General features: G+C 39.4%; 1 protein-coding gene across 2 annotated transcripts in view; it reads right to left on the minus strand.

Annotated features, from left to right (window-relative positions):
- Positions 1-18174, minus strand: part of LOC127628776 (pleckstrin homology domain-containing family M member 2-like) — a 35364-nt gene that overhangs the window by 4605 nt on the left and 12585 nt on the right. For both annotated transcript variants that reach the window (XM_052105653.1, XM_052105652.1), the window contains 7 exons: positions 16373-16463; positions 16204-16268; positions 12474-12562; positions 12225-12357; positions 6353-6540; positions 3900-3965; positions 588-747 (listed from right to left, as the gene is read on the minus strand). In XM_052105653.1, the coding sequence (XP_051961613.1) occupies positions 588-747; positions 3900-3965; positions 6353-6540; positions 12225-12357; positions 12474-12562; positions 16204-16268; positions 16373-16463 (792 nt within the window). The remainder of the gene's footprint in view (positions 1-587; positions 748-3899; positions 3966-6352; positions 6541-12224; positions 12358-12473; positions 12563-16203; positions 16269-16372; positions 16464-18174) is intronic.

The following is an 18174-nucleotide window of genomic DNA, read 5'->3' on the forward strand; positions in this document are numbered from 1 at the left end:
ATGTATAAAAAAAAAAATATCAAAGCAAAAATTCATCCAAAATCTAAATGTATGCAGAATGCTAGACTTACCACTTACTTTGTATGAAAAAATGTGCAATGAAAAAGTTAATGGTGACTGAGGCTAACATTCTCCTGTGTTCCACAGAAGGATAAAAGTCATACAAGTCTGGAACAACATGAGGTTGAGTAAATCCATTTTGGGTGAACTATACCTTAAAATATGCTCAGCATGTGGACAATTGTGCATAATTTTGGTTAGGGTAGACTAAGACAACAAGCTTTTTTCTGATCAAAATGCAAAGAGAGAGGAGACTGCGAGAGTTTCAGAAATTGGTGAGGAATGACAACACATTGTCAGTGTCATGGAAGCTATAGAAGTATCTCATACACACTCACACATTTTGCCCAGACACCAACAGCTCAGAAATGACAGTAGATTTGGGGAAATCTAATAGGGAAATGTGGGTAAAAAAAAAAAAGTCTTAAAATGTGACCATTCAGGAGAATATTAAGCAAGACGTTCAAGGTAATTGCATCTTGAAAAAAATAGAGTATATGAGCTTAATCACCCCTATGAGTGCTCACCCCTTTAGAGGCAAACTGGCAAAGCAGCTGCATCCAGTCAGCCATTTCCTGTTCATTCTCTGCGCTGAGCTCTAATGGAGGATGTTCCGTCAGGATCATCTGAAATGCGTGTGGCTTCTCCAAGCTGTTTGATCGCCTGCAACCTCCACAGTGCTCACTCCTATGACACAAAAACAACATAAAAATATTTCTTTTTACAAGAATTGACAAAATTTAAAACTAAAAGTTTTCACATTTAAGGTTTGCTTCTCACACTCAAGTTCACGGTGGTCTTTAAAGGGATATACACAATATGGCCAAAAGTATGTGGACACCAGAACACGACACCCATATGTGTATGTTGAACATTTACTTTCAGAGTAGTGGTCAACCGATATGGTTTTTCTAATGGAGTGGTGGTGGCGTAGTGGGCTAAAGCACATAACTGTTACTCAGAAGGTCACTGGTTCGATCCCGACAGCCACTACCATAGTGTCCTTGAGCAAGGCACTTAACTCCAGGTTTCTCCGGGGGGATTGTCCCTGTAATAAGTGCACTGCAAGTCGCTTTGGATAAAAGCATCTGCCAAATGCATAAATGTAAATGTAATGGCCAATGTCGATACCAATATCCAGAGAGCAGGCCGCTAGACCAATACAATGCCAATATATCACAAAATGTAATATAGCTCTTATTTAGCAGTATATTTATTCAATTTCACACAAAACAAAAATATTGTATTTTAAATGGTAGATAGCAGTTTCTTCAGATTTCTCTTTAATCATCAAATTTGAGTAATTTTAGTAATTTACTGATGAAAATTAAGAAATTGTTAATATATTAGGAAGAAGGAAATAACAGTACACACAGTAGTTCAGCAATGGCATGTCCACGTTAGCAATCGCATTTAATCCAAAAATACAGAATCAATACAGTGATAGTGAATAAGACATTTACTTATAGCACACGTGAAGCACTTTTACCTTGGTCTGCATCCGAAAACGTAGGCAGCTGACTTGCTGCCTTATCAGTTAATGGTTTAACTGTCATTTGTTTTGAATGAATTGAACACTTAATGAAACTGGTCTCCGAACAGTTTGGAAAGCACCTTATTTTCATCGTACCTCCATATACAGCCTCCGGAGGCAGCATTTTCCTGGTTTCGGACGCAGCCTTGAAGTTGCACTCACATGCTCATGTGGATCCATCTCTGGACAGTTTAAACAGCCTGGATCGACTACTTCATTTGTTAATGAGAGGAACATTTGTTCCCGATCCTGAAGTTTTGATTCTGGCTGATAGAATACATGCTACAGAGGAAGATATTAGAGGAGCGCTTGATGGGAAGAAAATGCTCTATTTTCTTAAGATTTGTGAATGACATCTGTTTAAAAAGGTACAACATGTAACAATTTGCCAATCATGTAATATTTGCCTTTTTTTTTGCCAATGAGTGAATGGCTTGTAATGCAAATTACAAAACGAGTCCTTCCCGGACTTCCTAGGTTGCCTATTAAAGCCTGTAGACTGATTTTCATGCGAAGGGAGCGGGTCGCTTTTGCCGGGAAAATCCAAAGGTTGTGACATTTATGCGCACTCCCGAGAGCCCTGCCTCAGCTTCTCTTCCGCTATTCAACAGCGACAACAAACTGCAACACTAGGTAACATTTTCTTAGAGATGGAATACAGCAAATGTCCGGCTCCCAGCCCAACACCAACTATTACACAAACTCAGAGTAAGCCAAAACATTTATTTATTTTTTTTTTTAAACCTACTGAATCCAGTCTGGCTAAGTTGATACGTGATCGGGGCCGAGTGAAAACTAGAGTGAACATCGGCAGGGCATTTTGGGGATCAAAACCGACCCTGAATTCTTCTTATTAGACAGTTAAGCTTACATAACTGCAAAGCATGTGAAATATAATACCATAAGGATTGATCTTTGTAATTTTAGCTAACTTGATCTTGCCTGCACAGTAACTGTCATAAACAATGTTAATCTTTAATTATTCAACTATGTAAACTACAATAACACATGAAATGAATGCTAGACAATGTTTAAGATAATGCAAAAAGACCCATTCATTAGTGTAACGTAACTTTGTTATACAGAAAATATATATATTCTATTATTATAAAACAACAGCGCATTGATATATCAAAATGACAGTTGTGATGGAATCACATCAATACTGAATTATGTCAACATATTTAAAATGTACAGTCCATTTTATAAACAGCAACTGTCATCATCCACCAAATTTAGCTAACAGCTATTGATAAAGCTGGCTAGCTAGCTAGCTAATGGTGACATAGGCTCTCGTATAAATGCAGTCAATGTATCAAGCAAAGTACTACTGTCTCGCATAGTCAGACCTAGATCCACACTTTGTTTTAGCACTGTTCCAGTACTGGAGAGTCAAATATAATATACAGTCTCAAAGTTTGTAGAAAAACAATCATAACTGTGTAATTTTAATTATGCTACCTCATCTGTCAGCATGATGCCAGTGAATCACGTTGTCTCTTTGTACGTTACGTCATTGTTGTTTTGGCCGATGCTTACGCGCGTCCCTTTGGAGTGTGTGCTCATGATTACGCACGTCCCTTTGGAGTGTGTGCTCATGATTACGAGCAACAGGTAGCTGTTGCAGTTCACTTAACGGCCACAGGTGTCATTAATAACAAGGGTTTCTGTATCTTACATACTACACTTTAAACAAGATATGAGCATATTTGAGTGAAGATAGGGGGTGTGGAGCCAGTGGTTGATCTGTAAGCGAGCATTAATGCCTTGAACTTGACGCAAGCAACCATAGGCAGCCAGTGCAGTTTGATGAAGAGAGGCGTGACGCTGCTGTGTTCTGGATCAACTGCAGAGGTTTGACAACACATGCAGGAAGTCCTGCTAGAAGAGCACTGCAGTAGTCCAATCTAGACTCAAAAAGAGCCTGGACAAGGAGTTGTATAGTGTCTGATGTGTAGCATGCTCAAAGATAGGAAGGGTCTGACCTTCCTCATGTTATACAGAGTAAATCTGCATGTTCAGACATGAGCATCAATTAGTTCAGGCACTGATTTTGTTTGTGCAGACCAGTTAAGCTTTGTGTCTTTCTGGAACAGAAAAGGGCCATCCTCAAACTGTTGCCACAACATTTGTAGCACACAATTCTCTAGAAATTATTGCATTCAAAAGAATTTGAACCCATTATTTAGAATGGGTGTCTACTTTCTTTTGGTCTTATTCTATATATTATGTTGTGAAGAGTGAAAATGTGTAGTTCTTTCATAAATATTACTAAAAGGAAAATGGTACAAAAATTTGAGCTTACCCCATGGTAACAGACATCAAAGGCGTAACATCTGTTCTCTCAGCATACTGATAGAGGATTCCATTGCTGCAAGGTACACAGCAGATTATTATTCAGTACACCAACAGCTTGTTGAAACACTGTCGACTAGTTTAAAGGATTAGTTCACCCAAAAATGAAAATTCTCTCATCATTTACTCACCCTTATGCCATCCCAGATGTTCATGACTTTCTCTCTTCTGCTGAACGCATTTGAAGAAAAATAGAATATTTGTTACACAGTAGGTCCTTAAAATGCAAGTGGAAGGTGATCAGACACTTGAAAGCTCAAAAAAAAAAAAATCAAAAAGACACACAGCATAAATGTCATCCTTACGACTCCAGAGTTTAAATTACTGTCAACAAATGCTTTTGGTGTGAAAAATATCAATATTTAAGTACTTTTTAACGATAAATTGTGGTCAGCAGCGGTATGCGTGTTTGATGTAATTGTGTTGGCATGTTCCTGCGAGAACTGACGCATGTGCAACATACCCAGAAGAGCAGCTCTGTTTATAACTGATAAGGAGGAGCTTCAATAATAAATAAATCGATTTCGGTTCTAATTTCGTGAAAATTAATTAGATGTCTGGAATGGATAAAGACAAAAATTACTAGTTGGTAGACTAATCTCTCGCTTTAATGAAATATGTTTTTTAACTTTTTTTAAAAACGTTTTCTACATTTTCTCTCGGGACACCCCGAACCCACAATTTCAGCATCATTCCACAGTCACAAGGGCTTCTATGCCCCATACATGGCTATCTGAATCTAAAGAAATATAAAAATTAATTAATTTTAATGTAAAAATATTCCAACAAAGTATGCTTCAGAACAAACAGATGATTTTTTAACATTCATTTTCAATTGATAAATGGTAAAAGATGGTAAAATTGGTAAAAGATCCCGCAGACCCCACTGCTTTGGCCGTCTCTGGACCCCCTGTGCAGTTTTGTGGAGACTATCTTGAATTTATTTTGTATTTTCTTCCATCAACTTTGAAATAAAAAAAAAAAAGAAAATGTGTAAATTATATCATGATAAATATTGATATCGATCAATCTGAAAAAGATTATCGTGATAAAAATTGTGGCCATATCGCCCAGCCCTAACTGCTCGTTCTGTGCGTGATTTCCTGCAAGACAGGAATGTCAGTGTTCTGCCATGGACAGCGAAGAGCCCAGATCTCAATCCCATTGAGCACATCTGAGACCTGTTGGATCGGAGGGTGAGGGCTAGGGACATTCCCCCCAGAAATGTCAGAGAACTTGCAAGTGCCTTGGTGGAAGAGTGGGGTAACATCTCACAGCAAGAACTGGCAAATCTGGTGCAGTCCATGAGGAGATGCACTGCAGTACTTGATCCAGCTGGTGGCCACACCAGATACCTGACTGTTACTTTTGATTTTGACCAGTTTATGTCTTAGTTGTGGAATCTTTTCATATTAATACAAATATTTACACACGTTAAGTTTGCTGAAAATAAAAGCAGTTGAAAGTGAGAGGACCTTTTCTTTTTTGCTGAGTTTATACGTATATATATATATTTTTATTTTATTTATTTTTTGATCACGTCATTATTTTAATTGCTTTTTCAATTCATTGAAAGTGCAATTTGAATTAGAAATATAATTTCTTAAAAAAATTTGTGTTTCAATAAATGAATTATTAAAGTAAAATCAAAAGCAAAAATATTCCCTCAGTAGGGAGGTTGATGATATAATCGGATTTTGCAATATTTTTATGGCGATTATTGATAAAAATATGCTTTACATAATCGCCCAGCCCTAGTAACATGCCAACGCAAATACGCCACGAGACACCGCGTGAACCCTCTCGTGACGTGAATGCGCATACAGCTGCTGACAGGAAGCGACGATTTATAGTTCAAAAGTACTTAAACATTTATCTTTTTCACACCAAAAGAGATTGATGAGCTTTAGAAGACATTAATTTAACCACTGGTGTCGTATGGATGACGTTTATGCTGACCTCTCTGTGATTTTTGGAGCTTCAAAAGGTCTGATCACCATCCACTTGTATTTTAAAAACCTACTGAGCCAAAATATATTTCTTCAAATGTTTTGTGCTGAATGATAAATGGTCTGCACTTATATAGCGCCTTTTTAACCTTAACAGTATTCAAAGCACTTTACACTGTGACATTCATACACCTAGCCTGCTACTGGGAGCAACTTGGGTTCAGTGTCTTGCCCAAGGACACTTCGGCATGTGGAGTCCTGTGGGCCGGGATTCAAACCACCAACCCTGCGATTTGGGGCCAACACGCTCTACCAACTGAGCTACTGCCGCCCCAATGACAAGAAAGCCCCTGAAGAAAGAAATTCATTCACATCTGGGATGGAATAAGGGTGAGTAAATGATGGGAGAATTTTCATTTTTGGGTTAACTATCCCTTTAAAAGGCGTTTTGTACCTGAGCACCAAGTAACAGCTTTTCCACACTTGCTTCCCCAGATAGGAGCTCCCGGACTGGTAAAAGAGTGCACCCTCTTTTGTGCTCCTGGATCTTGAGCCTGACGGAGATGTAGGTGAAGCCACCGACACATCCATTGGATCCTCCCAGTGAACCAGAGAATACAGACGAATACTCACCTCTGACAACTACAAAGACACAGTAAACACAAAGTCAGGGGTATCAGGAGCCAAGTCACATTGTTTTAATATAGTAATCATTAAATAATAAATAACCCTGATGCATTACATTCAAAAGATCTTTAAAAGCCATTTTTAACCATTCACTGAGTAATGTTTCATTCAAATAACCATGGTGATTATGTTAGACTCTTCCTGATAATTCTATTTGTCATATGCTGGGTTTCCATCCCAAACGTTTAGCTTTTTTAAAATTCAGCTTAAGAAAACACAAATTGTTGAGCATTTCCATCCACAACGTAATGCGCATAATCATGAGGGAGCAGCCTTTTCATGATAGAGCAGCTGAATTACCTTTTCCTGCTTTGGGGAAATTTGCTAAATTGGAGCAAGTATCTAATTTTATTAAATGCATCAACGACACCCCTCAGAATAAGTGTAATATCTGATTTAATGTGGGCTGATATAGCTGCAATGCACCATTCTCCATATATCTATAGTACAACAATAGATAACCCACCTCCACTAGTAAATTACATTTTATGCGAATTTAGAAAGTTTATTCGCATATCAAGCGTTTCCATTCAGGATTTCTTATGCGCAATTTCAAAAAGCACATAACAAATTGTTGGATGGAAACCAGTGTACTGTGTTTTTTATTTATCACAATACAAATGGCAAAAGTACTTTATTTCAATTTATTACAGAAATTATTGGGAATAATTGCCTTCTTGTTTTGATGCAAAAAGAAAGTTTTTGTGAAACCCCTTTGTGATTTAATAATTCAGTTAAACCTTTTCTCAATATGTATATACAGTGGGATTTTTTATTTTTAAGAGTTAATATTAAAAATCAGGGATCAAAAATCTATTAGACCTGGAAATAAACAAAGTTTTAATAAAGTTTTTAATGCAATCGGACTGAATTTATTTAAGATTTGGGATGGGGAGGGGGGGGGAACTACTCAGACTACTAATTTTGGCATAACATGGCGTAATTGTCAAGGTATACTAACTCCATTACTCATTACTAATAAATAAATTAAAGTTATAGAATAATTACAGTTAAAGTAAATTACAAAGACAAATCAGAGTCCACACGAATGCAAGATGGAGTGGAAAGAAATAATATCGAGGAGGAAAATAAGGATGGATTGGAAGGAAATATATTAAATGGAGATCAATAACATAAGATTAGAACCTAAAATTTGAAACAGATGGGAACTGCTTAAAAATGTAATTATATAATATTAAATGATGTCAATTCTTTCTGTTTGACAGAAACGTAATAAGCAATTACACTTGCCTTACAAAGGCAAAACACAAAATAGAGTTATGATTGAACAAGGTCTCTTCTGATCTGCCCGGTGACAGACGAGTTTGTCTCATATGCTGAACTTCAGAGAAACAATTGTTTGAAATTGCAGTAACTACAAAATACACAGAGATAATTTAAGCCATTTTTCCCAGTTTCAGTGTTAGTTAATTATTATGGCCTTTGTAGCGTAGTAAAGAGATCTTCTCTGATACTGACGCGAACCTACAGACATTCCTTCTAGCATCACCCGCATCGCTGAGCCGTAAAGCCTCAAAATCAATGCAGACAAGACCAAAGTTTTGACAACGGATGGGTCGCCGGCCAATCTCCACCTCAACAGAGCCCAGATCGAACAGGTTCAGGAATTCAAGTACCTAGGATCCGTGCTGAAGAAAGTGGCAACTTCAACTGATGTACACATCAGAATTGGACAAGCAACCGCAGCATTTGTTTCATACAGGAAAATGGCCAACATCTCCGTTAAGACCAAAATATGCCTTTTCTGGATACGGATCCTGCCAATTCTCCTATTTGGGTCAGAAACATAGACTCTACTGAAGCAAGACCTAAACAAGCTCGAGGTCTTCCAAATGCGATGCCTGTGGCAGATCCTTAGTATCTCCCTCCACGACCACATCTGAAATGAATCCATCCGAAATAGATGCGACCTCCAGCTAATGGTCGAGGAAGCGATCCAACTAAGAAGACGGAGATGGTTCGTCACATCTGCAGAATGAGCATCACCAGGACACCGTACCAGCTTCTCTGGCAAAAATGTCCAACAGAGTGGAAAGTTCAAAGAGCCGCGCTCAAAAAGACATGGTCAAAACAAATTGAAGCCTGAAAAACCAGCAATCCACCCTCTCTGATGCCAAGGCCATTGCCATGGATCAAAAAGCATGGGAAAGAGTTCTGAGCAAAGTCCGAAATCCAGCGGCACCCACTGTAGCATATGGGGTCCGGAGGAAACCCCGTACTATCGTTGACTAGGGATCAAAGAAGAAAAGTGCATAGTAAAGGGTATTGATATTTTTACTAGTGAAAATACAGTCCTGTGTATATCTCTGATATATCTCTGTATATCTGAGTAAACACAAAATACAGTTTTTAAATGATAATGTTATTTATTGAAGCAAAAACTTTATTCAATACCAACTGGGCCTGTGTAAAAAAAAAAAAAAAAAAAAGCATTTGACCCCTTAGTTACTAAATCCCCAAATTTATGAAGCTTAATTCATAATGGGGTTCAGCTGGACTAGACACACCCAGGCCTGATTACTGCAAACCCTGTTCAATCAAATTAGCACCTAAATGGTTATGAGGTTTCACCCAGTAGCACACTATGCCAAGGTTGAAAGAAATTCCAGAAAAGATGAGGAAAAAGGTGACTGAAATGCATTAATCTGGGAAGGATTACAAAGCTATTTCAAAGGCACTGGGATTCCGAAGAACCACAATGAGAGCTATTATCTCCAAATTGAGAAAACTTGGCACAGTAGAACTTCCCAGAAGTGGCCGTCTGGCCGACCTTCCAAAATTCCTCTAAGAGCACAGCAACAACTCATCCAGCCAAGGAAAAATATCCAAGGAACTGCAGGCATCTCTCACATCATTAAATGTAACTGTTCATGACTTCATGGCCAAAAATGCCATCCATGGAAGAGTGGTGAGGCGAAAACCACCGCTAACCCAGAAATACATGTCTGAATTTTGCCAAAAAAAACACCTTGATTATCCTCAAACCTTTTGAGAGAATGTTCTGTGGACTGATGAGCCAGAAGTGGAACTGTTTGGAAGACAGGGTTCCTGTTACGTCTGTCAGAAATCAAACACAGAATTCCTAAAAAGAACATCATACCTACGGTCAAGCATGTTGGTGGTAGTGTAATGATTTGGGGATGCTTTGTTGCTTCAGGGCCAGGGTGACTTGCAAAAATTGAGTTCTGCTCTCTACCTGAAAATCCTAAAGGATCCCATCATCTGTCCATGAGTTGAAGCTCAAGCACAACTGAATTATGCAGCAAGACAATGATCCAAAGCATAGGAGTCCACCTCAGAATGGCTCAACCGAAGCTAAATTAAAGTTTTGGAGTGGCCTAGACAAAGTCCTGACTTGAACCCGATTGAGAAGCTGTGGCAGGACCTTAAATGGGCAGTTCATGCTTGAAAGCCTTCCAATGTGGCTGAACTAAAGCAGGCCTGCAAAGAACAGTGGGCCAATATTCCACCACAGCATTGTGAAAGACTGATCTCCAGATATCGGAAGTGACTGATTGCAGTTTTTGCTGCAAAAGGTGGCAAAACCAGCTATTAAGTTTAAGGGGGCAGTTCGTTTTTCACATGGGTGATTTAGTTGTTGGATAACATGTTTGCACGTCAATAAAAAATGTGTATATGTGTATATATATATATATATATATATTTGAAAACTGTATTTTGTGTTTACTTAGGTTGCCTTTGTTTTATGTTAGATCTCATATGAAGATCTAAAAAAAATTTGTATGAAAAATAAACAAAAATAGAAGAAATCAGGGCAAATACATTTTCTCAGCACTGTATATGTGTAAAGCCATTTAGGGAATACAGGAATATGGATGGATGGATAGATAGATGGTAATGCCATGTAAGCACCAAAAGTTATTTTCATGGCAAAAATTGAGTAGTTTAAAAAGCAATGACAAACAATAAACAAGAAACTATCACATTCACAGCGCCATAAAAATATATAGTATATAAGAGATGTAAGACGCTAGGAGTCAGACAGCATCTCTCATCAACACAGAATTAACAACAAACAGAAGCACATGTCCTGCAAAACACTGCATCCAGCCATGATCACGTACGTTACTATCAGCTAATATTGGCCGTGAAATCAACGGGACCCAGTGCGGCGCGGGACAAGATTTGATTGCCGATTGCAAGCGCGGGCAGGATGATGTGTGTGCGATAGCGGGAAAAATAAATTATTTGCGGGACTGCCGCAAAATATAAATATCAAAAAAATAAAATAGATGTTCCTCAAATGTATTTAAGTACACTGTGTTATTTGTGTTATTCGTTTATTGCACAAGAGCAACAAAAAAAATGTATTGTTTACAGGTGCAGTGTTAATGGCAAATTATTCCTTGTGCTCTGTGCAGCAGAAAGTGCTATGGATGTTAACGCTTTATTAAAGAAATGTACATACAAAACTTGTAAACCAACCAAAGTTCAATCAGATATTTGGCAATGTTAGAGTGTTAACAAAACTTGTTTTTTCTCTCTCTCTCTTTCTGTTTTTTAATTTTCCAGAGGGGAATTTTAAAAATAAAATAGCCTATGATCCCGCAGCGGGACAGAATCTTACAGGAGTGGGACAAAAAAAATTTGCGCAGACCTCTACCTGCGGGCTTTTGTGAGTGGGAGCAGGACAAAATATTACATATTTCTTGTGGGAGCGGGTCTGAGAAATCCATCCTGCACAGACCTCTACTTTATCATTCAAGTCCAATATTTCACGAACACCCGCAGAGCAATTTTGGGGAGCTGATGTAGAGGAAGTCAGGGAGGGAGATATTTGAAAAGAGAGCCTGTGGTACATTAGCAGCAGCCACATTGTCACTGCTCACTGAGACAGCACCAGGTGTCTTTATGGCCATTAAAAGTATGTGCAATGCACAAAAATATCTATTATTACCGTTCTCACTTGCGTGATGTCTTTGACTCTCTGGTGTGCATTGCTTTCAGCCAATGACAAAAACAGAAAAACACTAGACATTTCTGGTGCTGTTTTGTGATTGATTGGGCAGTCCACAGCCCACCCCTTATGTTTGCAACACATAGCCTGCCCCCATATTGCTTTTAACCAATGCACAAATTGGAAAAAAATCAATATTCTTTTTTAAAAAACATGTTTTCCAAATGTTTGATTGGGTGGGCTCAGCCCACCCCTGCCCATGCCTACATCTGGCCCGATGTTATGTCAGATTTCCTCGCTTCAATTAAAGCACACAAGATGCTCTTTGGAACATTCTCAAATCATGCTGGTGGAACATCAATCATGAGGTTTTGAACAAGCTTGTGGAGTGCACGCTGTCATTTAAGCAAAAGGGGGATATACACAAATTTTGAAATTCATGTTATTTTCACAGTTCAATTTTTCACTCAAATTGTTGTGCTGATAATATCATTTGTAATGAACAAAAAGAATGTATTAAGCATATTCACATGTGGACTTTTGAACCCCATTGAATCTCTAAACTGAATCAGCATGTTAAATGCTTTAATTGTAAATACAAATGCAGTACAAGACATAGCACAAAGAATTGATATTATCAAAAAGTGCGGCACTGTCTGCCAGACCCATTAATTATTCAGGCTGATAGATCTCCATTTACCTCACAGTGAGTCTCTTGGCACACAAACTTAGAGAGAGCAAGTTTCTCCATGGTGGCATCAGTAAGAACGGAGGGGTAGGGAGGATTCCTGCAACTGTTTTCCAGAGCTGTCTTCAGCACAGTCAGAAACCAGCTGTACAGCGAAGAGAGGACATGAAGAAATGTTCTTATCAAAGACATGCATAATAAAAAATCCCATGGGGATGCCCTTCAGTGAAACTGCCTGGCTCAAAATAACCCATAACTCACACAGTCAGGGATGAATCTGCTGTGTCCAGAAGGAAGTGCCGTCTTCTGTTAATGCAGACTAGAGTGAAAGTCTGCTGGTGGAGTCCAACCTAAGGCACACAAAAGGACTTGAAACTTTATACAGGATGTATAAAATAGATTACAAAGCTCTCTGAAATCCCTTATTCTTATTGGAAAATCTTAGCATTCAAATATTTTTGTATAATGACTGATAATCTGTATATTTGACTGTTGTTCACAGCAACATTATGCCTCCTGTATGACTGCAATCTCTCTCTTTTCATAACACCTAGTTAAAATGGCTAAATGGTACAGTTATGTGACTTAAAACAGTTACCATGACTGTTCTGTTGCTAGGCTAATTTTTTCTGTTGTAGTTTATTAATGTATTACTTAGGTGTAATGCATTTATTTAGCTGTCAGTTCATCTACTCACATGATATCCATATGGTATCAGTAAGCCTTTATAACCAGTTGATGATAACTGAAATATCTATGCAGTATATAATGTGTAATTTGTAATGCTTGCATAATGCATTCATAGCGCTAATGCTAACGTGCTAACCTTGGCCACAGTATGCATTTTGTACCCACTTGTATTGTATTTTATTATGGAATGTGACAAAATAGTCCATGTAAGATCATCAAAAAGTTATTTATATACTTTATTAAAGAAAGACATGTATCGCTACTGCAAATATTAATGTTGGGTGACAAAAGAATAGTAGTTAGAGGCACATCAATGGGTCTCAGGTGTGAATGGTTTAAACTGCTGAGTAATCATAAAATTAGCAATTCTAGAGTTCATCATGTGTCTATGTGTTACAAACTGGATAAATCAGCTTCCAAAGGGCACTTCGAAGGGAGAACAATAATTGTAGCCAAGCTGTAAGATCGCTTCAAACTGAATTTTCAGTAAAATAAGGGGAGTTCCTAATGAATATTGTTTAAGTCCCACACCTTTCAGCTTTCCAAAGCTCTAAAAAGTAGATGGTAAAGACTTAAGGGAATAGGGCATAGGGATGATTACTTCTAAATGAAACATCAAGTCAAGTCAAGTGGTTTTTATTGTCGTTTCAACCATATACAGTTAGTACAGTACACAGCAAAACGAGACAACGTTCCTCCAGGACCATGGTGCTAAATAAAAACAACAAAGGACCAACACAGGACCACGTGAGACAACACAACGAAATAAAATACCTATATAACATACCTATATATACCTATATAAAGTGCACATGCAAACATGTGCAAAGTACGGGACAGTACAACAAATTACTGACAATGGACAGGACAATAGACACAGTGCAGCGCCGACCAGTACTCAGTAGTGCAAAAAGATGACAGTTTCTAAAAACTTAAACATAACATACTATGAGATAGTGTTCTATGCACATAGCAGTTATTGAGGTAGCAGACAGTTATAAAGTGACAGTAATTAAAGTGCAACTCAGGACACGTGTGTGTGTGTGTGTGTGTGTGTGTGTGTGTGTCAAACCAGTCTCTGAGTATTGAGGAGTCTGATGGCTTGGGGGAAGAAGCTGTTACACAGTCTGGCCGTGAGGGCCCGAATGCTTCGGTACCTCTTGCCAGATGGCAGGAGGGTAAAGAGTTTGTGTGAGGGGTGTGTGGGGTCGTCCACAATGCTGGTTGCTTTGCGGATACAGTGTTTTTTGTAAATGTCTTTGATGGAGGGAAGAGAGACCCCAATGAGACCCCAATGATCTTCTCAGCTGTCCTCACTATCCTCTGCAGGGCTTTGCGGTCCGAAACGGTGCAAGTCCCAAACCAGGCAGTGATACAGCTGCTCAGGATGCTCTTAATAGTCCCTCTATAGAATGTAGTGAGGATGGGGGGTGGGAGATGTGCTTTCCTCAGCCTTCGAAGAAAGTAGAGACGCTTCTGGGCTTTCTTGGTGATAGAGCTGGTGTTGAGGGACCAGGTGAGGTTCTCCGCCAGGTGAACACCAAGGAATTTGGTGCTCTTGACGATCTCCACAGGGAGCCGTCGATGTTCAGCGGAGTGTGTTCACCTTGTGCTCTCCTAAAGTCAACAACCATCTCTTTTGTTTTGTCGACATTCAGGGACAGGTTGTTGGCTCTACACCAGTTCGTCAGCCGCTGCACCTCCTCTCTGTATGCTGACTCGTCGTTCTTGCTGATGAGACCCACCACGGTCGTGTCATCGGCGAACTTGACGATGTGGTTCGAGCTGTGCATTGCTGCACAGTCGTGAGTCAGCAGAGTGAACAGCAGTGGACTGAGCACACAGCCCTGGGGGCCCCAGTGCTCAGTGTGGTGGTGGTGGAGATGCTGTTCCCGATCCGGACTGACTGAGGTCTCCCAGTCAGGAAGTCCAGGATCCAGTTGCAGAGGGAGGTGTCCAGGCCCAGCAGGTTCAGCTTTCCAATCAGGTGCTGGGGAATGATTGTGTTGAATGCTGAGCTGAAATCTATGAACAGCATTCGAACGTATGAGTCCTTATTGTCTAGGTGGGTGAGGGCCAGATGGAGGGTTGTGGCGATGGCATCGTCCGTTGAGCGGTTTGGACGATCACGCAAACTGTAGTGGGTCTAGTGAGGGGGCAGCTGGGTCTTAATGTGCCTCATGACGAGCCTCTCGAAGCACTTCATGATGATGGGTGTAAGTGCGACGGGACGGTAGTCGTTGAGGCAGGACACTGAAGACTTCTTTGGCATGGGGATGATGGTGGTGGCCTTGAAGCACGTTGGAACGACGGCGCTGCTCAGAGAGATGTTGAAGATGTCAGTAAGAACATCTGCTAGCTGGTCTGCACATCCTCTGAGCACACTGCCAGGAATGTTGTCTGGTCCAGCAGCCTTCCGTGGGTTGACTCTACGTAGAGTTTTCCTCACATCTGCCGTGGTAAGACAGAGCACCTCGTGGTTGGGAGGAGGGGTGGTCTTCCTCGCCACCACGTCGTTCTGCACTTCAAACCGAGCATAGAAGTCGTTCAGCGCATCTGGAAGGGAGGCATCTTTGTCACAGGCAACTGATGTTGTCCTGTAGTTGGTGATGGCCTGGATGCCCTGCCACATGCGCCGCGTGTCACCGCTGTCCTGGAAGTGACTGTGGATTCTCTGGGTGTGTGCGCGCTTTGCCTCTCTAATTGCCCGTGACAGTTTGGCCCTAGCTGTTCTTAGGGCTGCCTTATCGCCTGCTCTGAAGGCGGAGTCTCGGGACCTCAGCAGCGTGCGCACATCCGCAGTCATCCACGGCTTCTGGTTGGAGCGTGTGGTGATGGTCTTGGAGAAAGTGACATCATCAATGCACTTGCTGATGTAGCTGGTCACTAATGCTGTGTATTCCTCCAAGTTGGTAGAATCACCATATGTTGCAGCATCCCTGAACATGTGCCAGTCAGTACACTTGTTTGTGTAAACAAGATCACGCGCGTTCGCCCCTCTCCTTGCAAAGTCCACATACTGACGGAATTTAGGGAGCACTGTCTTGAGATTCGCATGGCATGTTGTTGTTGTTGCTGCTCTTCTTCTCTTCTTTGTATTGAATTCCAGGTTAAATACATGTTGTACAGCACCTCGGAGCATGCACATAATGTCAAAGCCTATTGTGGACCAACTGAAGAGCATATATGGTAGATGGAACTGATCTACAATTGCATAATCTTCTGTAAATTCAATTTCCCAAAAACTGGATTGTGATTTCAGTATAAAATCAGACTTTTAAGTACATGTAAACACACTCACAGATATGTAGTCCAGCTCATTGTAAGACACGGCCTCCTCAACACTGTAGGGCTTCTCTGCTGCCCCTGAAAATGAAATTGCACACATCAGCAACAAAAAGATCTAAATTAATAAGTGCTTTTACAGATGTCTTTCAAATTCTTGCTGTATTTCAGGAAGGTCAGCTTACCTTTTCGCAAGAGGTAAATGTAGCAATTTGTCAAAAGCAGATAAAGGGGCTGCAAATCTCCTTCCATGTGGCCTGTACTCATCTTAAACATCTGAAATATTGTGTACAAATTCAAACCAATTACTAAGCACAGATTTGCAGTATAATTGTTTTACATATTGCAATATTTGCAAATATACTTGAATTTTAATCTCACAAAAAATATAAAATTTTGAGCTGAATGTTGCATTATTTCAGTTGAGCACCTGTATTAACTAAACTTTGGATGTGCATTTCACATTAACACAAATAATGCATTCTCCATTAGTATAATTGTCTACAAATTAAATTATAAAATGTTCTATAAATTAGACACTAAAAATATGATGTGTTCAATGTTTTGGAAGACCTTTACACCCGTGTTAAGTGCTGTCTTCTACTGATATTAATAGATGGAAATGGCCTAGAAGTCTTTCAGTAGTTCGATGCAAGATTGAAACTATTGTAAACTCACAGAGCACTTTATTAGGAACACCTGTACACGTACTTATTCATGCAATAATCTAATCAGTCAATCATGTGGCAGTGCATGGCATAAAATCATAAAGAAACAGGTCAGGAGCTTCAATTAATGTTCACATCAACCATAAGAATGGAAAAAATATATACATTTAAATTATTTGGACCATGGCATTATTGTTTGTGCCAGATGGGCTGCTTTGAGTATTTCTATAACTGCTGATCTCCTGGGATTTTCACGCACAACAGTCCCTAAAGCAGAGCAGGGGTCAGGAACCTTTTTTCACTAAGGAGCCATTTTTTTGTTTTTGGTTGATGCTTTTTTCGAAAGAGCCATACCACAAACAAATAATTTACTATTTTAAAATGTTTATATCGCCCATAGACTACTCAAAAACAAACAAATATGCAAAAATTGATAGGTAACATGTTGCAATATGGAATTGAGTACATGTGTTTATGTGGGTCTCCATAAAATTACTTCATTTTACAATTGTTCATGAAAAATGTAACTTCCCTTTTGGGCTGGGCAATATGAAAAAAATATTTGATTGATAATCACATTTAATATATTGCAATATCCAATTACAAGGTCAACCACCAAAGTCGGTGAATATTTTTGCTTTATTGATTTTGCTTTAAAAATGTAATTAATTTATTGAAATACATTTTTTTTTAAAAAAAGACATTTCTAAAGTGTTCTAAAGAAAAGAAAACAGAACAAAATTTTAAGGTGTCTTGTACTACTTATGATTGAATCACTTTCATCTTTGTTTCTTTAATACAAAGATACCTGTATTTATTACTGAACCTGCAGAGTTGCGTTCACAATGTGTATGAGCAAACTGCTCCGTGGAAATAAAGCGAAACCCACAGTATCTCACGAGATGATTGGAGATCATTTGCAGCATTCCCATAGATTACATTATTCTTCCAAACAGTTTTCAGTCGAATGAAACAAAGAAAAAGGAGTGATAACTCTTTACATGCACTTGTTCCATGAGACAGAGTCCCGTTGCACGCATTGACGGCTTTTCTTTTATCTCTTCTTAAAAATACAATAAAGTGTGTTTCTTCAAGCGCGTCTTTTTGACTAACAGCATTTCTTGTCATGCGTCACTCCGAGATGTCTTACATGTCACCCGCCACCCGTCTGTTGCAGGTAGATGAGCAAAATTACTCACGCAAGAAATACATTTAGACGAGGAGCTCGCAAACTGGACTGAGCCTGGTCACATTTTGTGGGTGGCGGGTGCCATTTCACACCCTGGGTGCACATAAAAAATAACTAACTTTCATAATAT

Source organism: Xyrauchen texanus, chromosome 35, assembly GCF_025860055.1.
Source record: "Xyrauchen texanus isolate HMW12.3.18 chromosome 35, RBS_HiC_50CHRs, whole genome shotgun sequence".
NCBI lineage: Eukaryota > Metazoa > Chordata > Actinopteri > Cypriniformes > Catostomidae > Xyrauchen > Xyrauchen texanus.